At 34.9% G+C, this 21,961-nt stretch overlaps 1 protein-coding gene across 1 annotated transcript in view; it reads right to left on the bottom strand.

Annotated features, from left to right (window-relative positions):
* NCAM2 (neural cell adhesion molecule 2) overlaps positions 1 to 21,961 on the bottom strand; it is a 140,823-nt gene that overhangs the window by 4,887 nt on the left and 113,975 nt on the right. Inside the window, exon 15 of the mRNA XM_035896416.1 lies at positions 4,050 to 4,254. Within this exon, the coding sequence (XP_035752309.1) occupies positions 4,050 to 4,254 (205 nt within the window). The remainder of the gene's footprint in view (positions 1 to 4,049; positions 4,255 to 21,961) is intronic.

Here is a 21,961-nt window from a genome sequence, read left to right as displayed (position 1 = left end):
CTCTTCATGGGAATAGATGTAAACTTTCCTAACCTAGTATAATAAATATAAGACTTGATGCCTAGTTATACTTGAACTTTTCTGGCAGTGTAAAGAGCCTTTATATTAGTATACACACTGCAGAAATATACTTTAGTCTCCCCAGATTGTGACAATTCCAGCTGCCAGAATGGTGTAAAAAGCCCTTGTGTGATAAGATTCTAGCCCCTTCTGTTCACACAAGCAGGAGAAACTCTTAGTTTCTGTGTCATACTTTCCCCATTTTAGGAACAAAGGTTAGTCCCTCACATGTAAGTAAATTAACAAACTCCGTGCTAATTGGATGATAAATAGTATGGATGATGGAGGAGTGAGTATTTTAATTATGCTTTTGTTGATAAACATAGAATCATAGAATAGTTTGAGTTGGAAGAGATGTTTAATGGTCATCTAGTCCAACCCCCCTGCAGTGAGCAGGGATGTCTTCAACTAGGTAAGGTTGCTCAGAGCCCCATCCAACCTGACTTTGAATGTTTCCAGGGATGGGGCCTTCATTACCTCTCTGGGCAACCCGTTCCAGTGTTTCACCACCCTCACTGTAAAACATTTCTTCCTTATATCTAGTCTAAATCTACCCTGTTTTAGTTTAAAATCATTACCCCTTGCCCTGTCACAGCAGGCCTTGCTGAAAAGATTGTCCCCGTCTTTCCTATAGGCCCCCTTTAGGTACTAAAAGGCCACAGTAAGATCTCCTCACAGCCTTCTCTTCTCCAGGCTGAACAAGCCCAACCCTCTCAGCCTGTCATCATAGGAGAGGTATTCCATCCCTCTGGCCATTTTTGTGGCTCTCCTGTGGATACGCTCCAACAGGTCCATGTCTTTCCTTTACTGAGGAGTCCAGAGCTGGATGCAGTACTGCAGTGGGATCTCACCAGAGTGCAGCAGAAGGGCAGAATCACCTCCCTCGACCTGCTGTCCATGCTGCTTTTATTGCAGCCCAGGATATGGTTGGCCTTCTGGGCTGCAAGCACACATTGCTGGCTCATGTCCAGCTTTTCATTCACCATTACCCCCGAGTCCTTCTCCACAATGCTACTGTCAATAATATGGCCATGATATGGAACTACCTGCTCGCTGCTACAGAACTATCAACAATATTAGCACTAATTAAATTGCATATAATTTTACTATCAAAAGGCATCAAAGGATACCCAGGATATATTTGATATTTCCAAAATAAAACTTCTTTCCATGTAAATATTTCACCCCTATTCCTGTCATCAAATCAGGAATTGTATGCTGGAACTTCATCAGCTGCAGTCTGGAAACACAGGGTAGCTGAGTTACAGATGAACAATCATTTTCATAGTTAACTGACTACTTTTTGGACCTGTGATGCTCTAGAGAGCAGTCAGATTGCTATGTGCCATAGCAAAGAGCTATTTAAACCCTTGTCTATTTCATATCCCACATTTTCATATTGTTCCTGAGAAGATGAACATTAATCAGGCTGTTATAACTACAGCAATACATCTATTCAGGAAGTACCTGGAAAAGTCTACCATCATCTGGTAGGTCTCCTCAAGGAAAATCTTTGCAGTGTAGCACAGATAAATGTATATCCAAGAAGTTGACTAGGGAAGAATTAAAGGGTAGAAGTCTAAAATATTCTGGTTATTTTTTTTAAAAAAACTGCATGTGCTTATTCCCCTCGGCAAGTGAAATTCTGTAAGATAAACAAATGGATACAATGCTCATTTCTGTAGATGATGCACATAACTGTCATGGCTACCTCATATCTGTGAGAAGATTATGGATCATAGTAGGACTGGTGGAAGGAATGGTAAGTTCTACCTGGTTTGTCTGTACATCTACAGTCTTATGGACAAACATATATTATTGCATGACCAAAAGCCTAAAAAAGACATTCTTAGTGAACAGCATTCACATGGGATTGAGGAATTGACCTGTACAGAAAGTACAAACTGTGTAATAATTAAAAATTCCACAGAAGGGAAAGTGATTTGTAGGCAACGTGTTATGTCATTTCTGTTCCAGGTGGCTGTGTGTATGTTACATGCATTGTATCATGTACATTCATTACATGTGGAACATAATTAATGACTCTATATATCCTATAATCATAATGCAACAAAGAACAGTACCATAAACCCACTCAAAAAACCCATAATGTGAACTGACATATTTAAAACAGGGAAATGTCAGCATCTTTTAGGGAATAGCAGTTGGCATGAAATAAATTCAGATTTTGACTCTTCAAGCCTGTCTTGAAATTTTAGCCTGACAGTTTATTTATGTAGATAACAGGCTAAAATAAGAACAGTCCCAAATATTTTAAGATCTGACTGACCCCAAGAAGGAAAGAAATATAATTAAATACAATAGTTGTTCCTGCAAAAGAAGTGCCATGGAGGAATTAATATTAAGTGACCAGCTTTATGCTTTTCTGGGACAGCATAGAATGGCAGTTGGGTATGAGATGTTGATAGCAAGGTATAAACTTCTGTCAAGTGACATTTGCAACTTTAGCTCCCTAAGGTCTTCCTATTCAGGAGGGTCTGTACACCAATTCGAATATGGTCCCTTCGTTTTTTTTTGCCAGAAGCTTCACATCTTGATTCTATTGACCTGGACATGTTGGCTACACATGACAGAAAAAAATGCTGCTATTTCTTCTCTTACTGTAACCTGTGGAGAATTAGGAAACAGCTATATCATGGCATAACTTCTATTCAGAAGCATTATTTGATGTAAATACTCTGTGCCTGCTTATGAATGGTTTTGTTCTACAGAGCTGTTTCTAAAAGGGTTAGGAACACAACCAAGAAATGTAATCAAGTTACCTAAGGAAGACACAGTCTCTGAATCCCAATAGCCAGAACTAAACCCAAAAAAGACACATCTCCACTATTGACAACAAAGAAGAAAGGTAAGAATAATGAGGGCTGCAAAATCTGATCTGCCTTGCAGGCACCTGGGGAAGGATGGGATATGGGAAGATGTAGGAGAATGAACTGCAAGGCCTGACTAGTGGGAGAGCTACAGCACACAGCAATTTGATCAGTAAATGTTATTTAAATGACACAAAGACAGCATTCTCACAATTATTACAGTGTATGTAAGTCTATCAGATGAACATAATGAGGAAATCAAGCATTTTTTTAGTAAAAAAAATGGAACGGCCTAAAATGAGGGACCATAAGTAATCCTCTCTCCAGCTTAACTTTTTGAAAACCCTGTAAATGTTGGGTCTTTAAAGTGCTATTATATTATGCAATCAGGACTTGAACTGTTTTGCCAGAGATCTCACTATCCAATTGAATCATTTAAGGGAACATATTTGCACATAAATGATCAGTTCATTCGCATTTGTCTGATGAAGTAGCCACTACACAAGGCTAGTTGTGAGAATCAGGATTGTTTATTCCCCACTTACATTTAACAATCATTGACTGTTGCTATGAAGAACAATCATGCTCAGCAGCATTTCACCTACACCTAACTCAGCACTCCTGTTTTTCAAAATCAACAATACTTTTTATTCCTAAAGTCTATGGACAAGAAACAAGATTTTCCATCAAGTGCTATATCTGAGAACAAAAACTCTTTCACAGATTTTCTGTAATACTATGTCTTTCACTCCCAGATTTACTGGCACTGCCACAACCATATGCTGAGGTTTTGGGTATTAGCAGCTCAAAGATGGATTTGTAGAAATGGAATTACAATGATCTGTTACCTGTTCCTCATGGACCAAAAATGTGCCTATAACTATTACTGAATTACAATTGATTTCCTTTGTGTCAAGCTGCACAAAGAGACCATCTTAAAGTGAGGTATGGTAGATGCCTTTTTTGTGTCCATTTTTCTTTTAAGGCAACATTTGACCACAAATAATTCTATATATTTCAGAGGAACACTTTTCCAAGTAATAGAAACATTTTATTAATTCCCTTTGCCACACCACAAACTGGCCATAAAGTTAACAGAAGTTGGACAGCCAACTTTTTCTTTTACTGGAGTTTCCAAAATTTGTGTTTAATACTCACAAGTAAGCAGCCTTTCCTTCTTCCAGTTCTTTACTTTTTCCACTTGAACCACTCTTTTTCCCACAGATCCTTCTGGTGATGCACATTAGTAATCCACATTGTCGTACAAAGAAGCAGCTAACATCAGTCACAACCAGGATTAACAAAAGGGCTGCCACTCCCAGGCCAATGACAGCACCAAGTCCAAGACCGTTAAAAAGAGTGTCTTGAAGGAAAGAAAATTAAAACTTATTAATAAAATTCATCCCAAATAATAGCATATTCTAAAGCTTTTAAGCTTTAGGCCAGGAGGCTAAAGGATGTTTGGAAATGAACCATTAAGAAATTAATAGTAATAAACTGTCCTGAATATTAAGCATGCATATAACCTGATTAAAATAAATAAATAAATAAATAGAATCTTTTCTATATAATATTTTCCCATGTCCAAAATTCCAATATGGTCACAGAGCATAAATGAGATTATTTAATAACAAATAATATTAGGCCTTAACATTCCAAGACTGATGGTTTTGGTATGCAGCCTAAGAAAAACATTTTAAATGTTCAACATAATAATAGTTGATATAAGTTGTAGTTTTCTACATTTCAAATACAATTAATTAGCAGTGGTACTAAGCAGAATTACTGAAAGGTTTAAGAGAGTGCCAAAACAATATTTATTCTTGTAAAGGTCATTTTTTGAATTAAGGTAGAATGAAAAAGTCTTCAGTTAATTCAAAAGTTAATTCAAGCTATTTAATCCGCAAACAGTTGCACACACTTAGTCTTAAATAAATGAGTATGAGGAAAATTATGCATATTATTAAATGATTATAGGGTTAGAACCTTGTTTTGTATAGTCTTGTACCTTGAAAACACATTCATACAGTTCAAAATAAACATATTCCACAACTGATCTTGCTTTCTGTATTTGTGTTATGAAAGCTGATGCTTAGCTAATTTTCCTTCATTACAAATCTTGTGAAAAATACTTTAATGTTTTGACTCAGTTGACATTTCCATAATGGACAGTAATGCTACAGACTGTTTTGGATAGTGTGAGTCTCAGAAGAACAGCAGCTATCATGCCTGTGAACTTAGATGACCCTCATAAGGAGAGGACTTGTATCTGATCAATAAACTAGAAGAAAAAAAAGCCACCTCAGCAAAGGTCCATGCACCCAGCTAATTCAGTGAGGTGCCAGTCTAGCTCAGAAATTGGCTTGTGACAATTGCTTTGCTTGATGGCATGTCCTGAGCAAACTCCACAGGGGAGTGGAACTAGGTTTTTTGCAAGCTAGTGTTGCACATTTGCACTGTTTACTGGGTGTTACCATGCCTTGGAGCGATACATGAGTCAGAAGTGCAATGGTACGTTTTCATCTGCCGCTGTATTTATGCCTGTTGCCAAAATCAGAGCAAGATTTTTCTGACCAGAGATGACCTGAATACTGCTGTAACAGACACCAAAACATAATATAATATAATATAATAGAAATCTTTTAATGGGGCTACTGCTATCATCTTCCTCTTCTTTCTCTTCCACCTCCCTGATACATTATAGACTTCTTTCAGAGTAAGAATAACATTTAAGATTTAATATTTCTGCTTAAGTAATTTTTAAGAAAATATCTATTTACCCTTCCAAATATAATTTGAAAATTATTATCTTGAGGACTTCGAAATCAATACATAGTAACAGAAATATATGCTTTTTTAGTCTATGTGATAGAACTCTTAAACAGAAAAGTAAAAACTTTTTTCAAAAGAAGCAGAACATTTTATTTCTTATTCAATTAATTTCATTGTCTATTGCATGAGTTGTTTTATTATAGAACTGTTCTTCAGAATGTTATTATGCAATAAGCCAGAAGTCAATGTATACATTTACAAGACAGATATTATTTCATAGTTATTTTCCTCTTTTTCAGGAAGACTTAAACCAACACTATACAAATAACAAAAATAATGGCATAGCAATGAAATGATGTGCCATGTATTCATTGCCCTGTCAGTAATGTTGGAAGCTGATATTTCACAAGAATTCATTTTCTTTCATTTTTTAAACATCAACATTCCTAGTTAAGTATTATGAATATACTTTCTGATACCTCTTCCAAAACTTACTTTATCCATACATCCACCCATCCATTTGATAACTTCCTCTGTAAACTTCAGTCATTTAAGTTTACCAGTCTGAATTGCCAGGAACATATAAATAGATATTTAATTCCAGTTTATTGGAAAGCTCATATGGTTCAACAGATATAGTACCAGTAAATTCTATAGGTTCCAGTTCTAGTTCTATACCTTCTTAATTACTAAGTAGAATGTGGAGGAGAAAAATCAGGATCTTTTAATCAATTGTTTTTAAAGGGATTCAGGGTTGTTTTGTTGCTGTTGTATTTTTAGGATTTTTTTTCTTTTTTAATGCAGTGTTAAGAAGTCTTTACCCCGGGGGAGATACATTTTTCACTGCATTTCCAGTGTCACTGGAACATTGTGATGTGGCAAGCGTCCCACCCTGACTGATTCAGTGACAGAAAAGCCTACCGACTATTTTCACTGTCAAGTGAAGGAAAGTAACAATATTGCTCCTTTGTATAATGATAGTCTCATTCATTTGCCATAGTTGTGGGGAAGACACTGGTTTTCATTTTTAATCTTCTTGCTATTGGTGAGATATCTGACACCTAAGTAATATTTGACTGCTACATATTTTTCTATCTCTTTATGACTGGTAATTGCCTTTTCATTCAGCATTCCCCATCCTTACTACTGCCCTACTTGTCCCAAGTCCTATTTTTCCTACTTGCAACCCATTTGTTCATATAGGTTTCTGTTTCACAACATTTGACAGTCTGATTTCTTATGATTGCCAATACTTTTCCAACATCTCTCTCCTTCATCTCTCATGCCCCAAAGAGTGACAGGAACACGGTCGTGTCCTGCAGCAGGGCAAGGAGCTTGGCTGTCATCAGCCTTCTCGCCTCTCTTAGGCTCTTTATGTATTTTCTTCTTCTGAAGACAGGCAGGAATTGGACTGTCTTGTGTTTTAAAAGTATCTGTGTTATGGTTTATTTTTAGTATTAATGAAAATATATAAACTTAATTTTTTTAAAGTTCATCTTTGGCTTAATTTTGTTCTTTCTTAAATTGCTGGGACTTTGTAATGATCTGTCAGCTCCCACAAATGTCAAAAACTAATGTCAATTACTATTAAAGCAGGCTTAGGCCTGCCCTGACTGCTTTCAAAAATCATATCCTATGGTATCAAAACAATGTGAAATTTTGTCTTAATATCTTATGACATCAATAGAAGTACTAATTCTGTGACTGCATGAAATGCTAATGTCACACTACATATATAGAGAGAAAATCAGTTCTTAGCAATTTTGTGAAAAGGTTTACTGTATACCTGATAGTAATCTAAGCATAGTGGAGCCTTTTAAAACACTGTTTGGGAAAAAAAAAAAAAGTGTAAGTTCCATAGTTCTGAATGAGTTTTAATTATAATTTGTCAAAAATATGCTAAATTTAAAATAATACACTTTTTGTTACATAGAATGTGTCATAAATAATATAATACACCTTGCCATGATAATGAAGGAAACTGCCAACTTTAAACAAAGTCACTTCATTCATTCACTTTTTCAGGTAAGTTCTTATCAATGAATACTTATGGAAATAAGTTTATAAAACTTTCAGAAATGCAAGAAAAAAATTGAAACAAGTTGCTATGAAAGTCATGGAAAGTATCGGCAATTTTCAAGTTCTCACTTATTCAATAAGTTGTATTTCTAACTTCTAATAAAATAATTGAACGTTTTTGCACAAATCATTATTTGAATGGAAAGAGCAATGAAAAGCTTTGGCAAGTAAACCAGAATTTCCCAGTGAAAACTAACTGGAAAGATAAATTTTCTGGACGCTCAGATGTAAAATCAGCATGAATTCTTGTAGGGAATCTATATCAGACACTGTAAAGGGAAGCAGGTCTAAAGAGAGAGCCACCATCTACATATGTACACAGAGTGTACAGGCACACTTTGTAAACATAAAACTAAAGCTATTGCTTCTGCACAGAGATAGAAACTTAATATGCAATGTTAATATATTCAGACTGATGTTACATGAATGTATGTCCTTCTATGTGACAGAACTCTGTACTCTTACAGAATCATATTGTATATATTCAGTTGTTGGGACAATAAAATAATAGTTGCAAGTCTTATAATAAGTTCTCTGCTTGAGCAAGGGTTTTGGACGAGATGACCTCCAGGGGCCCCTTCCAACCTCAACCATTCAGTGATTCTAAGTTTTGTTGGGAAAAAAAAGCAAGTTAGTGCCTTTTTGTGCCTTTCTTCCCTTCCCCTCTGCCTTAGCAGGCATGGATTAAAGGAAAGATGAAAGATGATTCTACATAGCCCTTAACCTTTTACAGTTGTTTACATTTTTAAGGAAGAAAAGCAGTGATATAAACCAGTTTCCAGCATGTGAAGGTAGCATGTACCCAGCTTTTTTTAGTGAGAATGGTATGATGCTGGAAGAGCATATTAATTAAAAGAGGAACCATTTCTTAGCTTTGTACAAGAGCATCCCATTACTATGCACTCCTGTGCCTGACGGAGATAAAAATCACAGGAGACAAAAAGGAGCAACCAACCAATGATCCCTCTTCCCTATCCAAACAAGCTCAAATAAGTCGGCTGCCACAGCCAGAGCTGCATGAGTTTCTTTTAGCAATTCAAAGCAATAAAACTTGGCCTTTTAGCCAGGTAGGTAAGTGCCCATCAGCTACATGTCTACCTTCAAGTGGAATTAAAAAATCAATACAGTTGCAGCATCAACTTTAAAAAAAAAAAATATGATTCTGTGCAAACATTTACTGGGGAAATGTACAGTGCAAAAGACACCATGAGAGTAAGTAATATTCTTTTCTATCCTGTTCCTTAATACAAATACATTCTAACAAGGCTGTAACTGACATTAATTTTAATGCTTTTTCTTCCTCAGTGATTTTTCCTATAACTTTCTGTGAGGACAGACACTGCTGAAGGGCAGTGTATAAGCACATGAGGATATATGCTCTGTACTGCACAACTGAGTAATATGTTCTGACAGATATGCTTGACACACAGCTTTGAAAAATAAGGGGACAGCATTATTGGTCCTGATGTAACTAACTAAAGACAAGGCTTCATCTAACTTTCTTCTACCCATAAACAACATATCTTCATCTACCATCTCTGATGAAATCTGATGACAGTGGAGTTTCAATAGTTTTACCAGTAGCAAGAGGAGCCATAAAGAAGAGGCTGTACTCCCCCACAACAACGCACAGGAGGGATGGGCTTTCACAGTTAAGGGAGTCTGTGGTGCCACCAGGATTATCAATTATAAGAGATGTGAGCTACTGAGATGAGCAAGTCTAAAATGGTATCTATCAGAAATATTATGCATTTCTGACATTTATCTGAATGAGACAGCTTTTCTTTATTATGGCAGAGATCCTCTTGCCAACAAGTTTTCTGTAATGACTTTTTCCGTTAAAATTTACAGCAAAATTTCTTTTATTATGACTCTTTCTGGGTACTGAGTAAGTAGGACTTGAGTTCTTATTTACTCTAATAGTATTTTATACCATTTTTCATATGAACGTGTCTTAGACAAGATATAAATAGAATAGATAAATAAAACAAATGTTGTAATGTAAATAGCAACTCAAGTGTCAACAATGTCCGTGTCTGCTGAGGGATAAGAAGGGAGAGGAAAGAAGGCCATGTTAACTAGAAAAAGTGTCCTGGGTTGTGAAAAAAATCTTTGGAGTTGTGGCTTATTATTTTTGAAGCAAAGTTTTAAAAATTATTCCTGGCATCATCAAAATACCTCTCCAAGCAGCCTCAGAAGCATATCTAATGTGCTAAAGAGTTATCAGGTAGCTACAGTCTCTTCCGTCATTTATTTACAAAGTCACTGTAGAAAAAGGTAATTTTTTTACAATTGCCTACTTCTATGGGTAGCCCCAGAGAAAACTGGACAGAAGTCCTCATTCCTTCTGTGGGAGCAGGAGCCACACAAGGCCAAGCTGCTTCACACTTCAGCCAGCTGATAAATACACATTTCCTGGTATTTTTGAGGCAGAAAGTGGTGGGAAAACTGCAACACTTCACATGTCTTGGAAAGGAATGCTTTTTGTTTTCAAGAAGGAACAGCTAGTGGGGAGGGCAGAGAGAGTCCAGCACTGAGATAGGAGAGGCTGCGCAACAACGGCAGCTCCGTGGAGTTTGTGCCATCAGCTCTGCATCCAAGTTTTAGAAGGCCTTGGGGAAATTACGAAGTTTCTGTGTCCCAGGATCCTCCATTCAAATTGACAGCAGATTTACTGAACATGTCTCGGAGGAATTTCTAGGAACCTGTACAGATTAATTAAGGTTGACATGGGTATTGAAAACACACACTTGTGTGTGGTTTCAGTACTGCTATTACATAAAAAGTTAAATTATTTTAATTGCATTATTTGGGAGAATTCATAATCCCATTGTGCACATACCACAGAGACCTGCGATAATTTTGCATCTTTATACTGGATGACAGCTGTAACCAGAGTACTGTAGTCAGGAGACCTTTAAAAAAGTCCAACCATGTTGAGATTGTATTTGCATTGATAAAATATTTCGGCTTTGACAGCACTTTCTTTTAGCTCTCTAAGAAAGACATCTATAAATGCAAACATAACAGTTTGGAGAAGTATTACTTGGAATAATATTTGAACGGTATAATTATTTTATAGCATTAGCTACAAAAAGAGAATTTTAATATTGTGAGTGCTGCTAGTATATGGTGCATGTTTTTACTTTAAATAGTTACACTGGTACAACTACAAGTGTCAGCAGAGTTGTATGTCGTGTAAAAGTGTCATTTACCAATATAGTTTCTCCCAGTATAAAACACCTGCCTTTTGGTATACAACTGTTTCAAGCAGGCAGATTAAATCAGTATGGATGAAGTGCTCAGGCTGTGTATTTATACAGACATTTCACATACTTGCTCCTATAGTGGAGCAGCACGGCAGACCCCTAATATGAACCAAACTAAACATTGGGGAATTCTAATTTTAATAATTTTTGTTTGTTTTGGTGGGTTTTTTTTATGTTCACTATTGGATAAAACACTGAGTTTTACTGTTGAAACAAAAAATATTTATACAGCATTAAAAAATTTCTTCAGTTACAAAATATGTAATGTAGACACTACAAGAAAAAAGTGTTTATCAGTAATAAAGAAAATACAGATAGAAATGCTTTAACTCAGTTTTCTTTATTACAAAAATGAAGACAGAAGTTGCATAAACTAAAATGAACTTTGAACAACAGATGAAAGACGCACAAAGTTACATACATTTCTTGACACTGTGTTTGGAAAGATGCTGAGGGACATTACATTTACACATATGCACACATTCTTCTGGGAGAAAGCAGAGAGGTGACAGCAAGTACTTCATGCACGAAAGAAATCAGTGGAGCAAAATGGTAGTGAAACATGAATAAGATTAAAAAAAAAGCCGTTGTTTCAGAAATTAAAATGAACTACTTTAAATCCATTTTTTTTTTCTTGCCATTCATGCTGGTTTTGAAAACAGAAACTTACAGAAACTGTAGTGCTTGCAATATTTTTCACAGTAGTTTTTAGTACATTGTATGTATTTTCAAATGTAATTCTCTTGGAAATACACACTCAGTAAGATTTACTTTGTATTACACCTCATCTAACATATTATAATTAAAACAATATGAAAATGATGTATTAACTAAAAATTGCATCTACAAAAATGTTAAACATGTAAAATAAATATTCAGAACTATTAATAAGAATTGTAATGGGACTATGGTGGCAAGAATTACTACTACAGTTTCTCGGGAATTTAGGCCACATAAAAATGAACAAAAGGGGATACTCCTACCTCAGTTGCTCGACGTAGTTCTTGTAAAGCAACTAAGCTTAACATAGCTCTCAAGCATGCAGCTTCCATATAGCTACTGTTTCTAAACAGGCAAAGTTGGTAGATTCTCTATACTTGATATTTGACACCATTGGCTTTAGTATGTTGTCATTGGCATTACAAGGAACAGGATTTTCCCTGTGAGCTTCCATCACTTGTATGTTAACTCTGATAAATGTGTACCAAATGAAAACTGAAGATTCCTTATATGCCTGGAGAAATGGGATGGATGAAATACAACGTGATAAGCTTGGATGAGCTGTTGATGTAGAAAAGATTTCAGTGATGTCATTACAGACTTCAGAAGCTACATTTGTCTTGATAATGTTCAAAGTACTTCCTAAGAATTTTTTTTTTCCTTTTCCCCTAAAAATCTTGAAAAAATGAGCAATTTGAAATCATCAACATACTGGACAATGGGTAGAAGATTGGAGACTATTAGCATAATTACATATTGTATACGAGTCTCCACTACTCTTAAAAGAAGTTTTGTTAAGCTTAATTATTTAACTTTATGTTTGCATACATATGTAAGTAGAGCTATTAAATTTAGTGAATGAGGTTTTCATGCTGAAAAGATAATACATGGTAAGGCCCAGAAATCTAACTGAGTATTGGCCACACAGGTAGCTATTTAATTAAACCACTATATCTGTTTATCTTTTAAATATCTATTTTTCATATGCACATAATTTTTTTTTTTTTTTTCACATCAGTTCTTGGCCTTCCATCACAAAATTAAATGGAATACTATTTTGTTGCTTGGTAATAGTATGTTTTGTATACCTCATAAAACCACACAGAAGGATATATTTTATTTCCAGTGTATGCAGTACATGTGTCTTTTTCTGGGCAATATTTTTCCTATTTAGATAGACAGCAATTTACATTCTAATAAATCTACTGTAATAAACGAAGGATCACATTTGAAGTTGTATTATGTAAATACTTTGATTCATGAATAACTGGTAAATGTTAGGAAATTGTCAAAACTCTGGAAACAAAAAAGACGGCAAGTAAAGTCTGATTTAGGAAAGAAGCCAGCCTTAGACTCAAAAGGTTGTAAATCAAAACATTTAAAAAATACTGTTCCTTAGAGATATACTGCTATATCACAGAACAATCATTATCCTTTTTAAGTCTCTGTGTTATCAATTTGGATTTAAGGCACAAGTTCAGCATAAAAAATTTTAGGACTTCAGTCTTGCAGACAATTGAATATTAGCATTTCAAAATATGTGACAATGTTGAAAAAATGGTGACATTTTACACTATCAATCATAAGATTTAAAATCCCTTTTATAATCACTACATTTAAAGGAATAAATTTACTTATCTAACTTTTAAGTACTAATGACAGCAGAATATTAAGTTCAATTTGTGAAGACATATTTATCATTTTAATACAGTTTAAACTACAATTTTAAAGCCGTTCAGTCTATACCTACCAATTATAATTTATTTTGCAAATGTCTCTTTTCACTTTTTCCTCATTCTTGTCTGTAGGAAGACAAGATTTTAAAATCTGTATGTTCCTACTGATTGTACAAAATTTTGTAAAACAATCTTGTCCTCGTTGTTTTTAAAGATGGAATTATGAAACTTTCTTAAAGAGAAATACAAACAAATCCATATTATTTATTAATCTCAGGAGATACATGACAACCCAAGGACATTATTCTCTTCCTCTTTTTCTTTCCCATTACAGCAGTTTTGGGACACTGCCCAGAACTCCCTGGCTCTGCTGTCACAGAATCCCTATAATATTGGCTTAACTCATCCTCTTTGGACTGTGATGGGAAGGGTAGTGCTAAAAGAAAAGGATCATATTCAAACTCATAGCCTTAAAATGCATAACACAGAAGAATATAAATTGGAGCCAACCTAAAGTTTCTCTCATTTAACAGTGGAAACTTACGTAGTTTCCAGCTGAAGCTACTATCAATTAGGAAAAAGAAAAATGATCCAAAATTGTCTCTTTATCTTACTGGCATTGTGACACTAAGGATAAAAGCCAACTTGTCACTTATAATGTATATTTATCTTCTAAAATTTCTCAAGGCTTTTCATTAGCTCTTTCAAAATATGTTTGGAGAGTTCACAGTCAATCACTCTCTGCACCCTAATTCCTATCTTGTCTTCTTATATACCTACTGCAACGTTAGAATGATTTGCTAAGCTAATAAATTTATAACTGGTAAAGAGTACTTCAAATGTTTAACTAGAGTAGGAAAATTATTTAGAAATTTTCATTTTTCTACTCTTATATGTACCTGTAGCAGTCTCCTGCTGCAGGTGGCAGACAGGCATACAGACAAGTGTATGACAGGTAAAATATGTAATAAAATGTTTAGTAGAACAGCTTTAAGGTTTAGGATTTCAGGAAATTAGGAAAATGCTGCAAAATAAAGAAATACCAGCACTGAACTGTCCATGCAACCTTAATGAAACCTTATTTTATGTTTCTTTCTGTGAGACCATCTAAGTTTTTCTCAAGACATTTTAAATCCAGTGGCAGGTACTCACTTTTTGTGATTGTATCTGCAATTTGGTTTTTATTATTATTATTAACAGCACTCTCACTCTAATCCTATTGTGTCCACAAGAGAAAATTCTGTTTCCTTATATGCATCTGGTTGCTTACAATGGGATCAGAACACAGAAGGGATGTGATTGCAGACAACAGCCTCTCAAAAGAATTTGCTGCTCCCCTAGTCAAAGAAGGACCCCTCGTGTTTGTGCACCACTGTGCTCCTGCAAACTGAGAAGGAGCTCCAGGGAGCAGATCATGGTGTGGGGTGGAGACCAACAATTCACTATTGATCAGTTGTGAACTGAGATTTTCAGAGGCTTCTAATAAGGCCAGACTTGGGCAGGTTTTTTTTTTTTTTTCCCCCTTGGGAATACAAGCAGAATCTATTTACTACATATTCACCAGTTATCAGTTCTCTGATCATAAGTAGAGATGTAGTTGCAGTTTTTTTGTTTTATTGCCACAGGGAAAAAAGTGCCGATAAAGACAATAACAAACATGTTCACTATCTGGATTTTAAAAACGGTTAGAAAAAAATAAAGACTCTTGAAAATGTTCCTGCCCAAGGTGATTCTTCCCCTAAAAAATAAAAAATTAGCAGAAGCAATAGTGCTTGCCAGAGTTATATGCAACCGAATATTTGTTCTCACACCTGAAAGCTTTCAATATCTGTTCTATGTAGGTAACAGTTCCAAATCCTCTATATGACAGTTAAAGAGAAAAGCTTCATTAAAAAAAGACAGCTTAATGTTAAAATCCCCATCCTTCATTAATTTTGTGTAGGTTCAATAAAGACTTAACCATAAAACAAATAAATACGGTTTTTTATAAGAATAACACTTACAAAACTAAATAACAAAGTCAATGCATATATTCACATTATTTGTGCATGGAAAAATAGGCCTTCATCTAACTGACTCTTACTGGCAACCCGAAGTTTTGACTTTTAAAAAATTAGAATAGAAGTTCTATTTCTTTACGATACTATGCCAGGCACATGTCAATGTAATTCAGTTCAAATTAATGGCATGGCATTAGGTTAAAGTGATAGAACATAGTGGCAAGGGCCACAGATGAAATAGTGGCCCCACTTAACACAATGAGAGATTTTCTACAGATCACAATGAAGCCAACATTTTTAGAATGGCATTTGCTTGAACTCCAGCTACTTCATTATATTAAATATGTAAATTTTTCCAAAAAGTATTTCTGTCAATAAATTAAATCTTCAGCTTTACACACATACATTCTGAAGTCATCTTACTTGTGACATAAGCCAGTTTTCTAAAATTATTGTTATTTCTTTTAAATGAAGAGTTTTTATTAATGATGTTTCAAAGTAAAGACTTCCATCTAGTTAAAGATGTCCCTGCTGACTGCAGGGGTGTTGGACTAGATGACCTCTAAAGATCCCTTCCAACCCAAAACATTCTGATTCTATGATTCTAAGAATAAATTGAAACTGGCAAAACTGACCATAATCGCTATTTCTAAAAAATAAGATTATATTATGTGAAGATACATTAAAAAAATTGACCAAATAATTTCAAAGTTAAAATCCAAAAGAAAAGAACTATAAGGGGAGAAAAATCAGCATATGCTGTTATATTATTATCTTTGTTATGTTTAGTAAAAATTTGAAGGGAAGTATCTTAAAATAAATATTTAATTCTGCCTTAGCTCTGAAGTGCATTGATTTATTGGTTTATTCTGTATGCAACAGAGGAATGAACTATAAACTTAGCCAACTACATAAATTCTAAAAAAAATATATGCAGTAAAATGTCTATGTGGACTTCTACTAAATGAACCTTTTTCTGAGGTTTTGTATACATTTTTCTAGTTGCAGACGTTGTAAACCATTCTTTTAACATGTAAAATAGGGAAAACCACTTCTCCCATTCTTTACTAGAGGTCAAAATTGAGCCCTCTGGATCTTCAAGTCCAACAAATGCCACGAAATGGAAAGTGGCACCATTACAGTTGCAAGAAGTGAGTTTGGTGGGCAGGGACCTATTTAACATGCTGAGACATGGCTGCAGAGAGGCACAGAAAAAGTATATGAAATGGAATACTATGAATTCAACCAATTCGTAGATTACAGTTAGAGAAGAAATGTTTGTTAAAATCCAATAGAAAGTACAAAACATGTTTATATTTAGCATAAAGTTTTAAGTACATAATGGAAGAAGCTGGTATAAACACAACTCTGTGAAAAAGTTTAATACAGAATCAAAATGCTCTAATGAAAGATCAGTTGATGGTGTGCCTGGAAAGCCATGGGACTCACAATGGTGAGGTCTATGTATAGATTTCTTACAATCAAAATATAGTTGAGAAAATAGAATCAAATCACATTGAACAAATTCGATAAGTACATTCCCCAACTTGTGTCACACAGAAGAGCCAAGCACCACCTGTTTAATTTGTCATAGAACTTTCAAGGGTCCCAAAAAGCCAAAAGAAGAATTTTACATGCACAGACTGAAGTCTATTTAGGATCTTAACTAGGAATGGAAACTTTGGAAGGGCTATAGAAAAGTACAAGTTTTATACAGATCTGTGTTTATTTTCCTGTAAATATAAAATTAAGAGGGAGAGGAAGAAAACATATTGCTTGCCTTATCCACAGCATCAAAACATGCACCAGAAACTTATGACTACAATGAAAGAGAAACCAGCAGCATTCAGCTGCAGGGGGTGGCCTCCATTTTCATGTCTAGTAGCTTCACAGCATCTGTCTGTGTGGATAAGAATCATTACAGAAAATCAAGAGTGTGAAAAAGAAGTGAGTTTGAGAAAACAGTGAAAAAGTTAATTAAACACAAAAAATAAAGCATCAAAAGGAAAAAAGTGACAGTGTGAAAGAAAAAAGAGAAAATAATTAATTTTAAATTTACGTCGTGCCAAAGACAATCACTTGGAATACTTATTCTAATAGAAACATCAAATTATGGTTACAGTGTGGATGAAATCATAACCATTGTAGTGCTCTTGGCAAATCTGTATAATAAAATACTCAAACCATAGAAAAGGTGTACCTTAATAGCAGCAACATGTGATTCTCCACAGCAGTCAAAATGGTAAAATCTTTGGTCTAACTTTAAACCAATTTATTTAAGCACTTAACCCGAGGCATGTGACCAACATGAGGCATGTTTCTCCTCAAGATTAGAAAATATTCAGCCACACCCAACCTAAATACAATCTTTCATGTGTTTTTCATGCTAGAGTCCTTGGGACTCAGGAAACTACAATGCACCTATCAGAAGTAGTGAATATTTGAAGCAACAACAACCACCACCCATAGGCTGAAAGAAGAAACTGTAAAAAAAGTCAGTAATTACATAAAAAGAAGGTTTAGATCATGCATGGGAATAAAGAGGAGAGAAACTTGTTTAGCTCCTTCTTCTTGCCAATAAGTTTATCTTGTTCCTGAATTATCGTAGGAGTTTTGACCACTGTCAAAACTGGCAATAATAATATGGACATAAGTCCATGTAAAATATGAATGACCAATGCAATTAGCAGCTGGGTAACTAGATAATTAACTAGGGTGGGAATAAAACAATTTTCCTTTTCAAAACATGCAACTGCTTAGACATTCAAGTCTGCACAGTAGGTATGGGTGCAATCCAGGGCACTATATGAAGTCTGCATATGTATTTTCTACTAATATTTATGTTGAAAGTTCACTTTTTGGCAGATAATACGGTCAACTTTATGCAATATAGTGTATGTTTAAATATCTTAATCTCCTTGACTGGATAATAATTTTTTTTTCAGCTAGAGTGACACAGTAATTATATGGATAGTGACTAATATCAGTATTAGGCTACAGTTTCAAAAGAGACTTCAAAACAAATTGAAATGTAGAAAATCTTGTGTAGTATGAACAATAACCTTGGTTACATCTTATTTTACTTACTTTAAAAAGTGAATTATAAGAAATTGTAATGGAAGAAGGTGAAAGCTGTTAAGCCCCCCCCCTTTTTCATTTAAACTATTACAGGAGTCTCTTATTATAATTATAAGCTTTAAAAGAATTTTTTTAGGGTTAAAATCAATGTCTGGGATGATCAGTGATTTCTTAGCACAAATATATTAGGGTATGTCTTTTACTCTAGAGAGCTCACAGTCTGAAGAGAAAGGCAAATGGTGGAGAATAATTCTCTCTTTCCACAAATATATGATCAGGACGTGCAGAATTTCACTGCTACCCAAAATGAAGGGATCTCTTAGGTTTTAGGATTTTAATATTTTAGGGGTTTTTATAATGCACCTCAAATTTAGCTTAAATCACAGAGCTGTTGTTTTGTGAATGTGTTCTGGTGGGAAACTTGCCTTTGGGATGTGGATGCATAATGTTTAACCAATGCATTATCCTCTTACAACATGAATGTCCCTGTTCTTGCACAAATATACATCTGAGTGTGGGTAACTATCAAGTAGAAAAGGCAGCAATTTAAATAAACTGAGATCTATTATGGACTTTACCCCTTCCTCACATATATTTGTACTGTGATGTTTTCAATGATACACATTTTTAAGCAAATTATGACTGTTCAAGCTGTTCAAAAGTCACAACCAGTTCTTTTTATTAAGACTTAAATAGTTTGGTCCTTATATTGATAGGAAAAAAACCCTTTGATACACTAAACTTCTACAGTTATTTTAATAACACAGCTTTTAAATATTTTTAGAGACTATATGTAACAATTTAATCTTTTAATTGGCACAGGATTTTTTTAATTATAAAGCAACATAATGCTAGCAACTACTTGTAACAAATAGTCTAGGCATATAAGAGTATCATACTTGCAAAGTATGGCCTAGCACTTCAACACCTGTGATGATTTTCTTTTTTTCTCATAGCATTTAAAAAGATAAGCAAACTTAAATTCACAAGGGAAAAAGAGAAATCAATTCCTTTTGAAGCAGAAGTTCTGTGAATACAGAGCAGTTCTTCAGCTAGTATTGTTTTTTCTAGAATTCTACTGCTTTTCTACTATTCAGCAGTAGTTAACATTTGTGATAGCTGTACTGTAAGAATTACGTTTTATAAACATTTTTTTTTGCCTATGAACATCTCCAATGGTACTGATAGTGTAAGACTTTTTGTCTCTCTCTGTTTCATATCAAGTAAGTTCTATCAATTTTAATAAGCTATTTCTATCGCTTTTCATGTAAAAAACATTAGTTTTTGCAGGGAATGGAGCAAACACAGCTGTTTTCAGCCTACAGCAAGAATATGCCCTATCACTTACAACAATGTTCATTTCCAGGATTTGATGAGAAATGGCTCTTACTCAGCAAATTCTAGTACTAGCTTGCAAAACAAAAGCAAATAAGTTTTGTGAGGGCTATCATCTTTCTGAAGTTTTGGATATTATTTTTTCTGATTGGTGTGATTTCTATCAATTACTATTCTCAAAGCATGAGATCTCAAAACCACATTTAATCTCTTCTCTCTACCCTCTTCAGTACTTCAGAAAATAATAAAAAATAATTATACTTCCATTACAGCAATACATGCTGAAGACTTTGCTTTACACTTCTAGCTCAGAATTATGATCTGAACAGAAGTCAGACAAAAATCTTTATTTTCAAGTTCTGATTTTGAAATAATAATATCCTTCAGCCTATGAGAAAATGATGCAGGTAACTGCACAAGAGTAACGCTTTAGCTCTTCCTTGCCCTGGGAGTATGATGGGAGCTGCAAGGAGACTAACAGCCTCAAGGGTTTCCTTTTTGACTACTGCATTTTGTTCTTCATTTTAAATCTAACTAAAACCCTAACTAGTCAAAGCTGTAAAGATAGAATAAGGAATCTGGTAATGAACAAAGTTGTACAAAGGAGGTGTCCATTATGGTCTTAAAATTTCTGATTCTTGGAATGGAAATCTTGCATTTGGAAATATCTTCAAACTCCTGTCCTTTTCTTTTTCTTTCTTGGTTTAAATTTATTGTTGCTATCCAAGCTGGTGCAAGGATCAAGGGTCAACAGGTTACAACTATTCTTTCCCAAATTATTCCAATTGTTAAAAGTGTGTAAATTTGCAATACAGTATTTTCCTTACTGAGCTACAAAGAATTTGACTTCTACCCTCAGATACCTATTTTTAAATACTTCACAAGCATGTATTATTTTTGAAGCCTTTGTTCTCTGGCAAATTTAGTGAAATTGTCAACTGCACTTGAAAGTTATCAGAAGACACAAACTGATGGATGTTTGTGCAGGTATTTATACACACATACATGGATAGGCAGCGTGGTCACAAGCCATAGGTTGAAAATCAGGCCAAAATTTTATTCCAGAAGAACCAGTACATGATACAATTCTATAGTCTTTTCCTGGAGATTTAAATAGGCAATTTAAAAGCCACAAGTAATGACTTTTACTCCTGGCTCAAGAACCTACTGGCAGTCTTTCTGGCTTTTTCTATGGAAAGAGACTACAAAAGAAGATGATGAATACAAATCGCCACAATTCTCCTAATTTAACTTTTAATGATGCAACATAACTTTTCCTAGAACTAAGAATAAAGTACCAAAAGCCAGCTGCTGACATTACCCCATAGCTAACTATGCCTCGGAATGTGGCCCTGTTCCAAACTAACACATTGTACCTGGAAAGGGCTTCTCCTCAACTGAGCTACATATGACCACTAATGACTAATTTTGGATACCAAGAGTTCTGCAAAATGCTCAACAGTCTACAGTCTTTTCCTTGCCTACAGAATTGTTGACTAAAGTTAAAAAAAGAGACAGGTTACAGCTGCAAAAGCACATGGGTTACTGATTGTGGACTGAGACAAAAAATACCACAAATGTAATTGACACCCAACCTGGCCTGAAGAATGCTGTTGTTGCTACTGAAGTGAAAGTGAGGAAGGAACAAATTTGGCTTGGTTATGGGAACAAGAGCTGTAAATAGAAACTTAGAAAATAAACATAACAGAGATGGCATTGCCTTTGGAAATCTAAGGATGCAGAGATATGAGGAAATTCTGAATCAAAGACCAAGTCAGGAAATACTTAAGAAAACCGGATATGTCCTTAGGTTCTGATGGGATGCACCCACAAGTGCAGAGGGAGCTGTCATTGCAGGCCCATTCTCAATAAACTTTGAATGATTATGGATTTTGGGAGAGGTACCTGAGGAAGGGGGGAAGAAAATGTCACTTCTGTCTTTAGAATGGGCAGGAAGGAGGGCTTGGGCATCTACAGGCCAGTCAGCCTCACCTCAATCCCTGGGAAGGTGATGGAGCAACTAATCCTGGAGACTGCTTCCAGGCATGTGAAGAACTACTACATCAGTAGCCAGCATAGATTCACAAAGGCAAAGTCATGCTTGACCAACCTGGTAACCTTAAACAATGAAATTACTGTTT

This window comes from Egretta garzetta, unplaced genomic scaffold (assembly GCF_000687185.1).
Source record: "Egretta garzetta isolate BGI_Z169 unplaced genomic scaffold, ASM68718v1 scaffold45, whole genome shotgun sequence".
NCBI lineage: Eukaryota > Metazoa > Chordata > Aves > Pelecaniformes > Ardeidae > Egretta > Egretta garzetta.
Note: the sequence above shows the minus strand (reverse complement) of the source record. Positions and strands in the feature narration are given on the sequence as shown.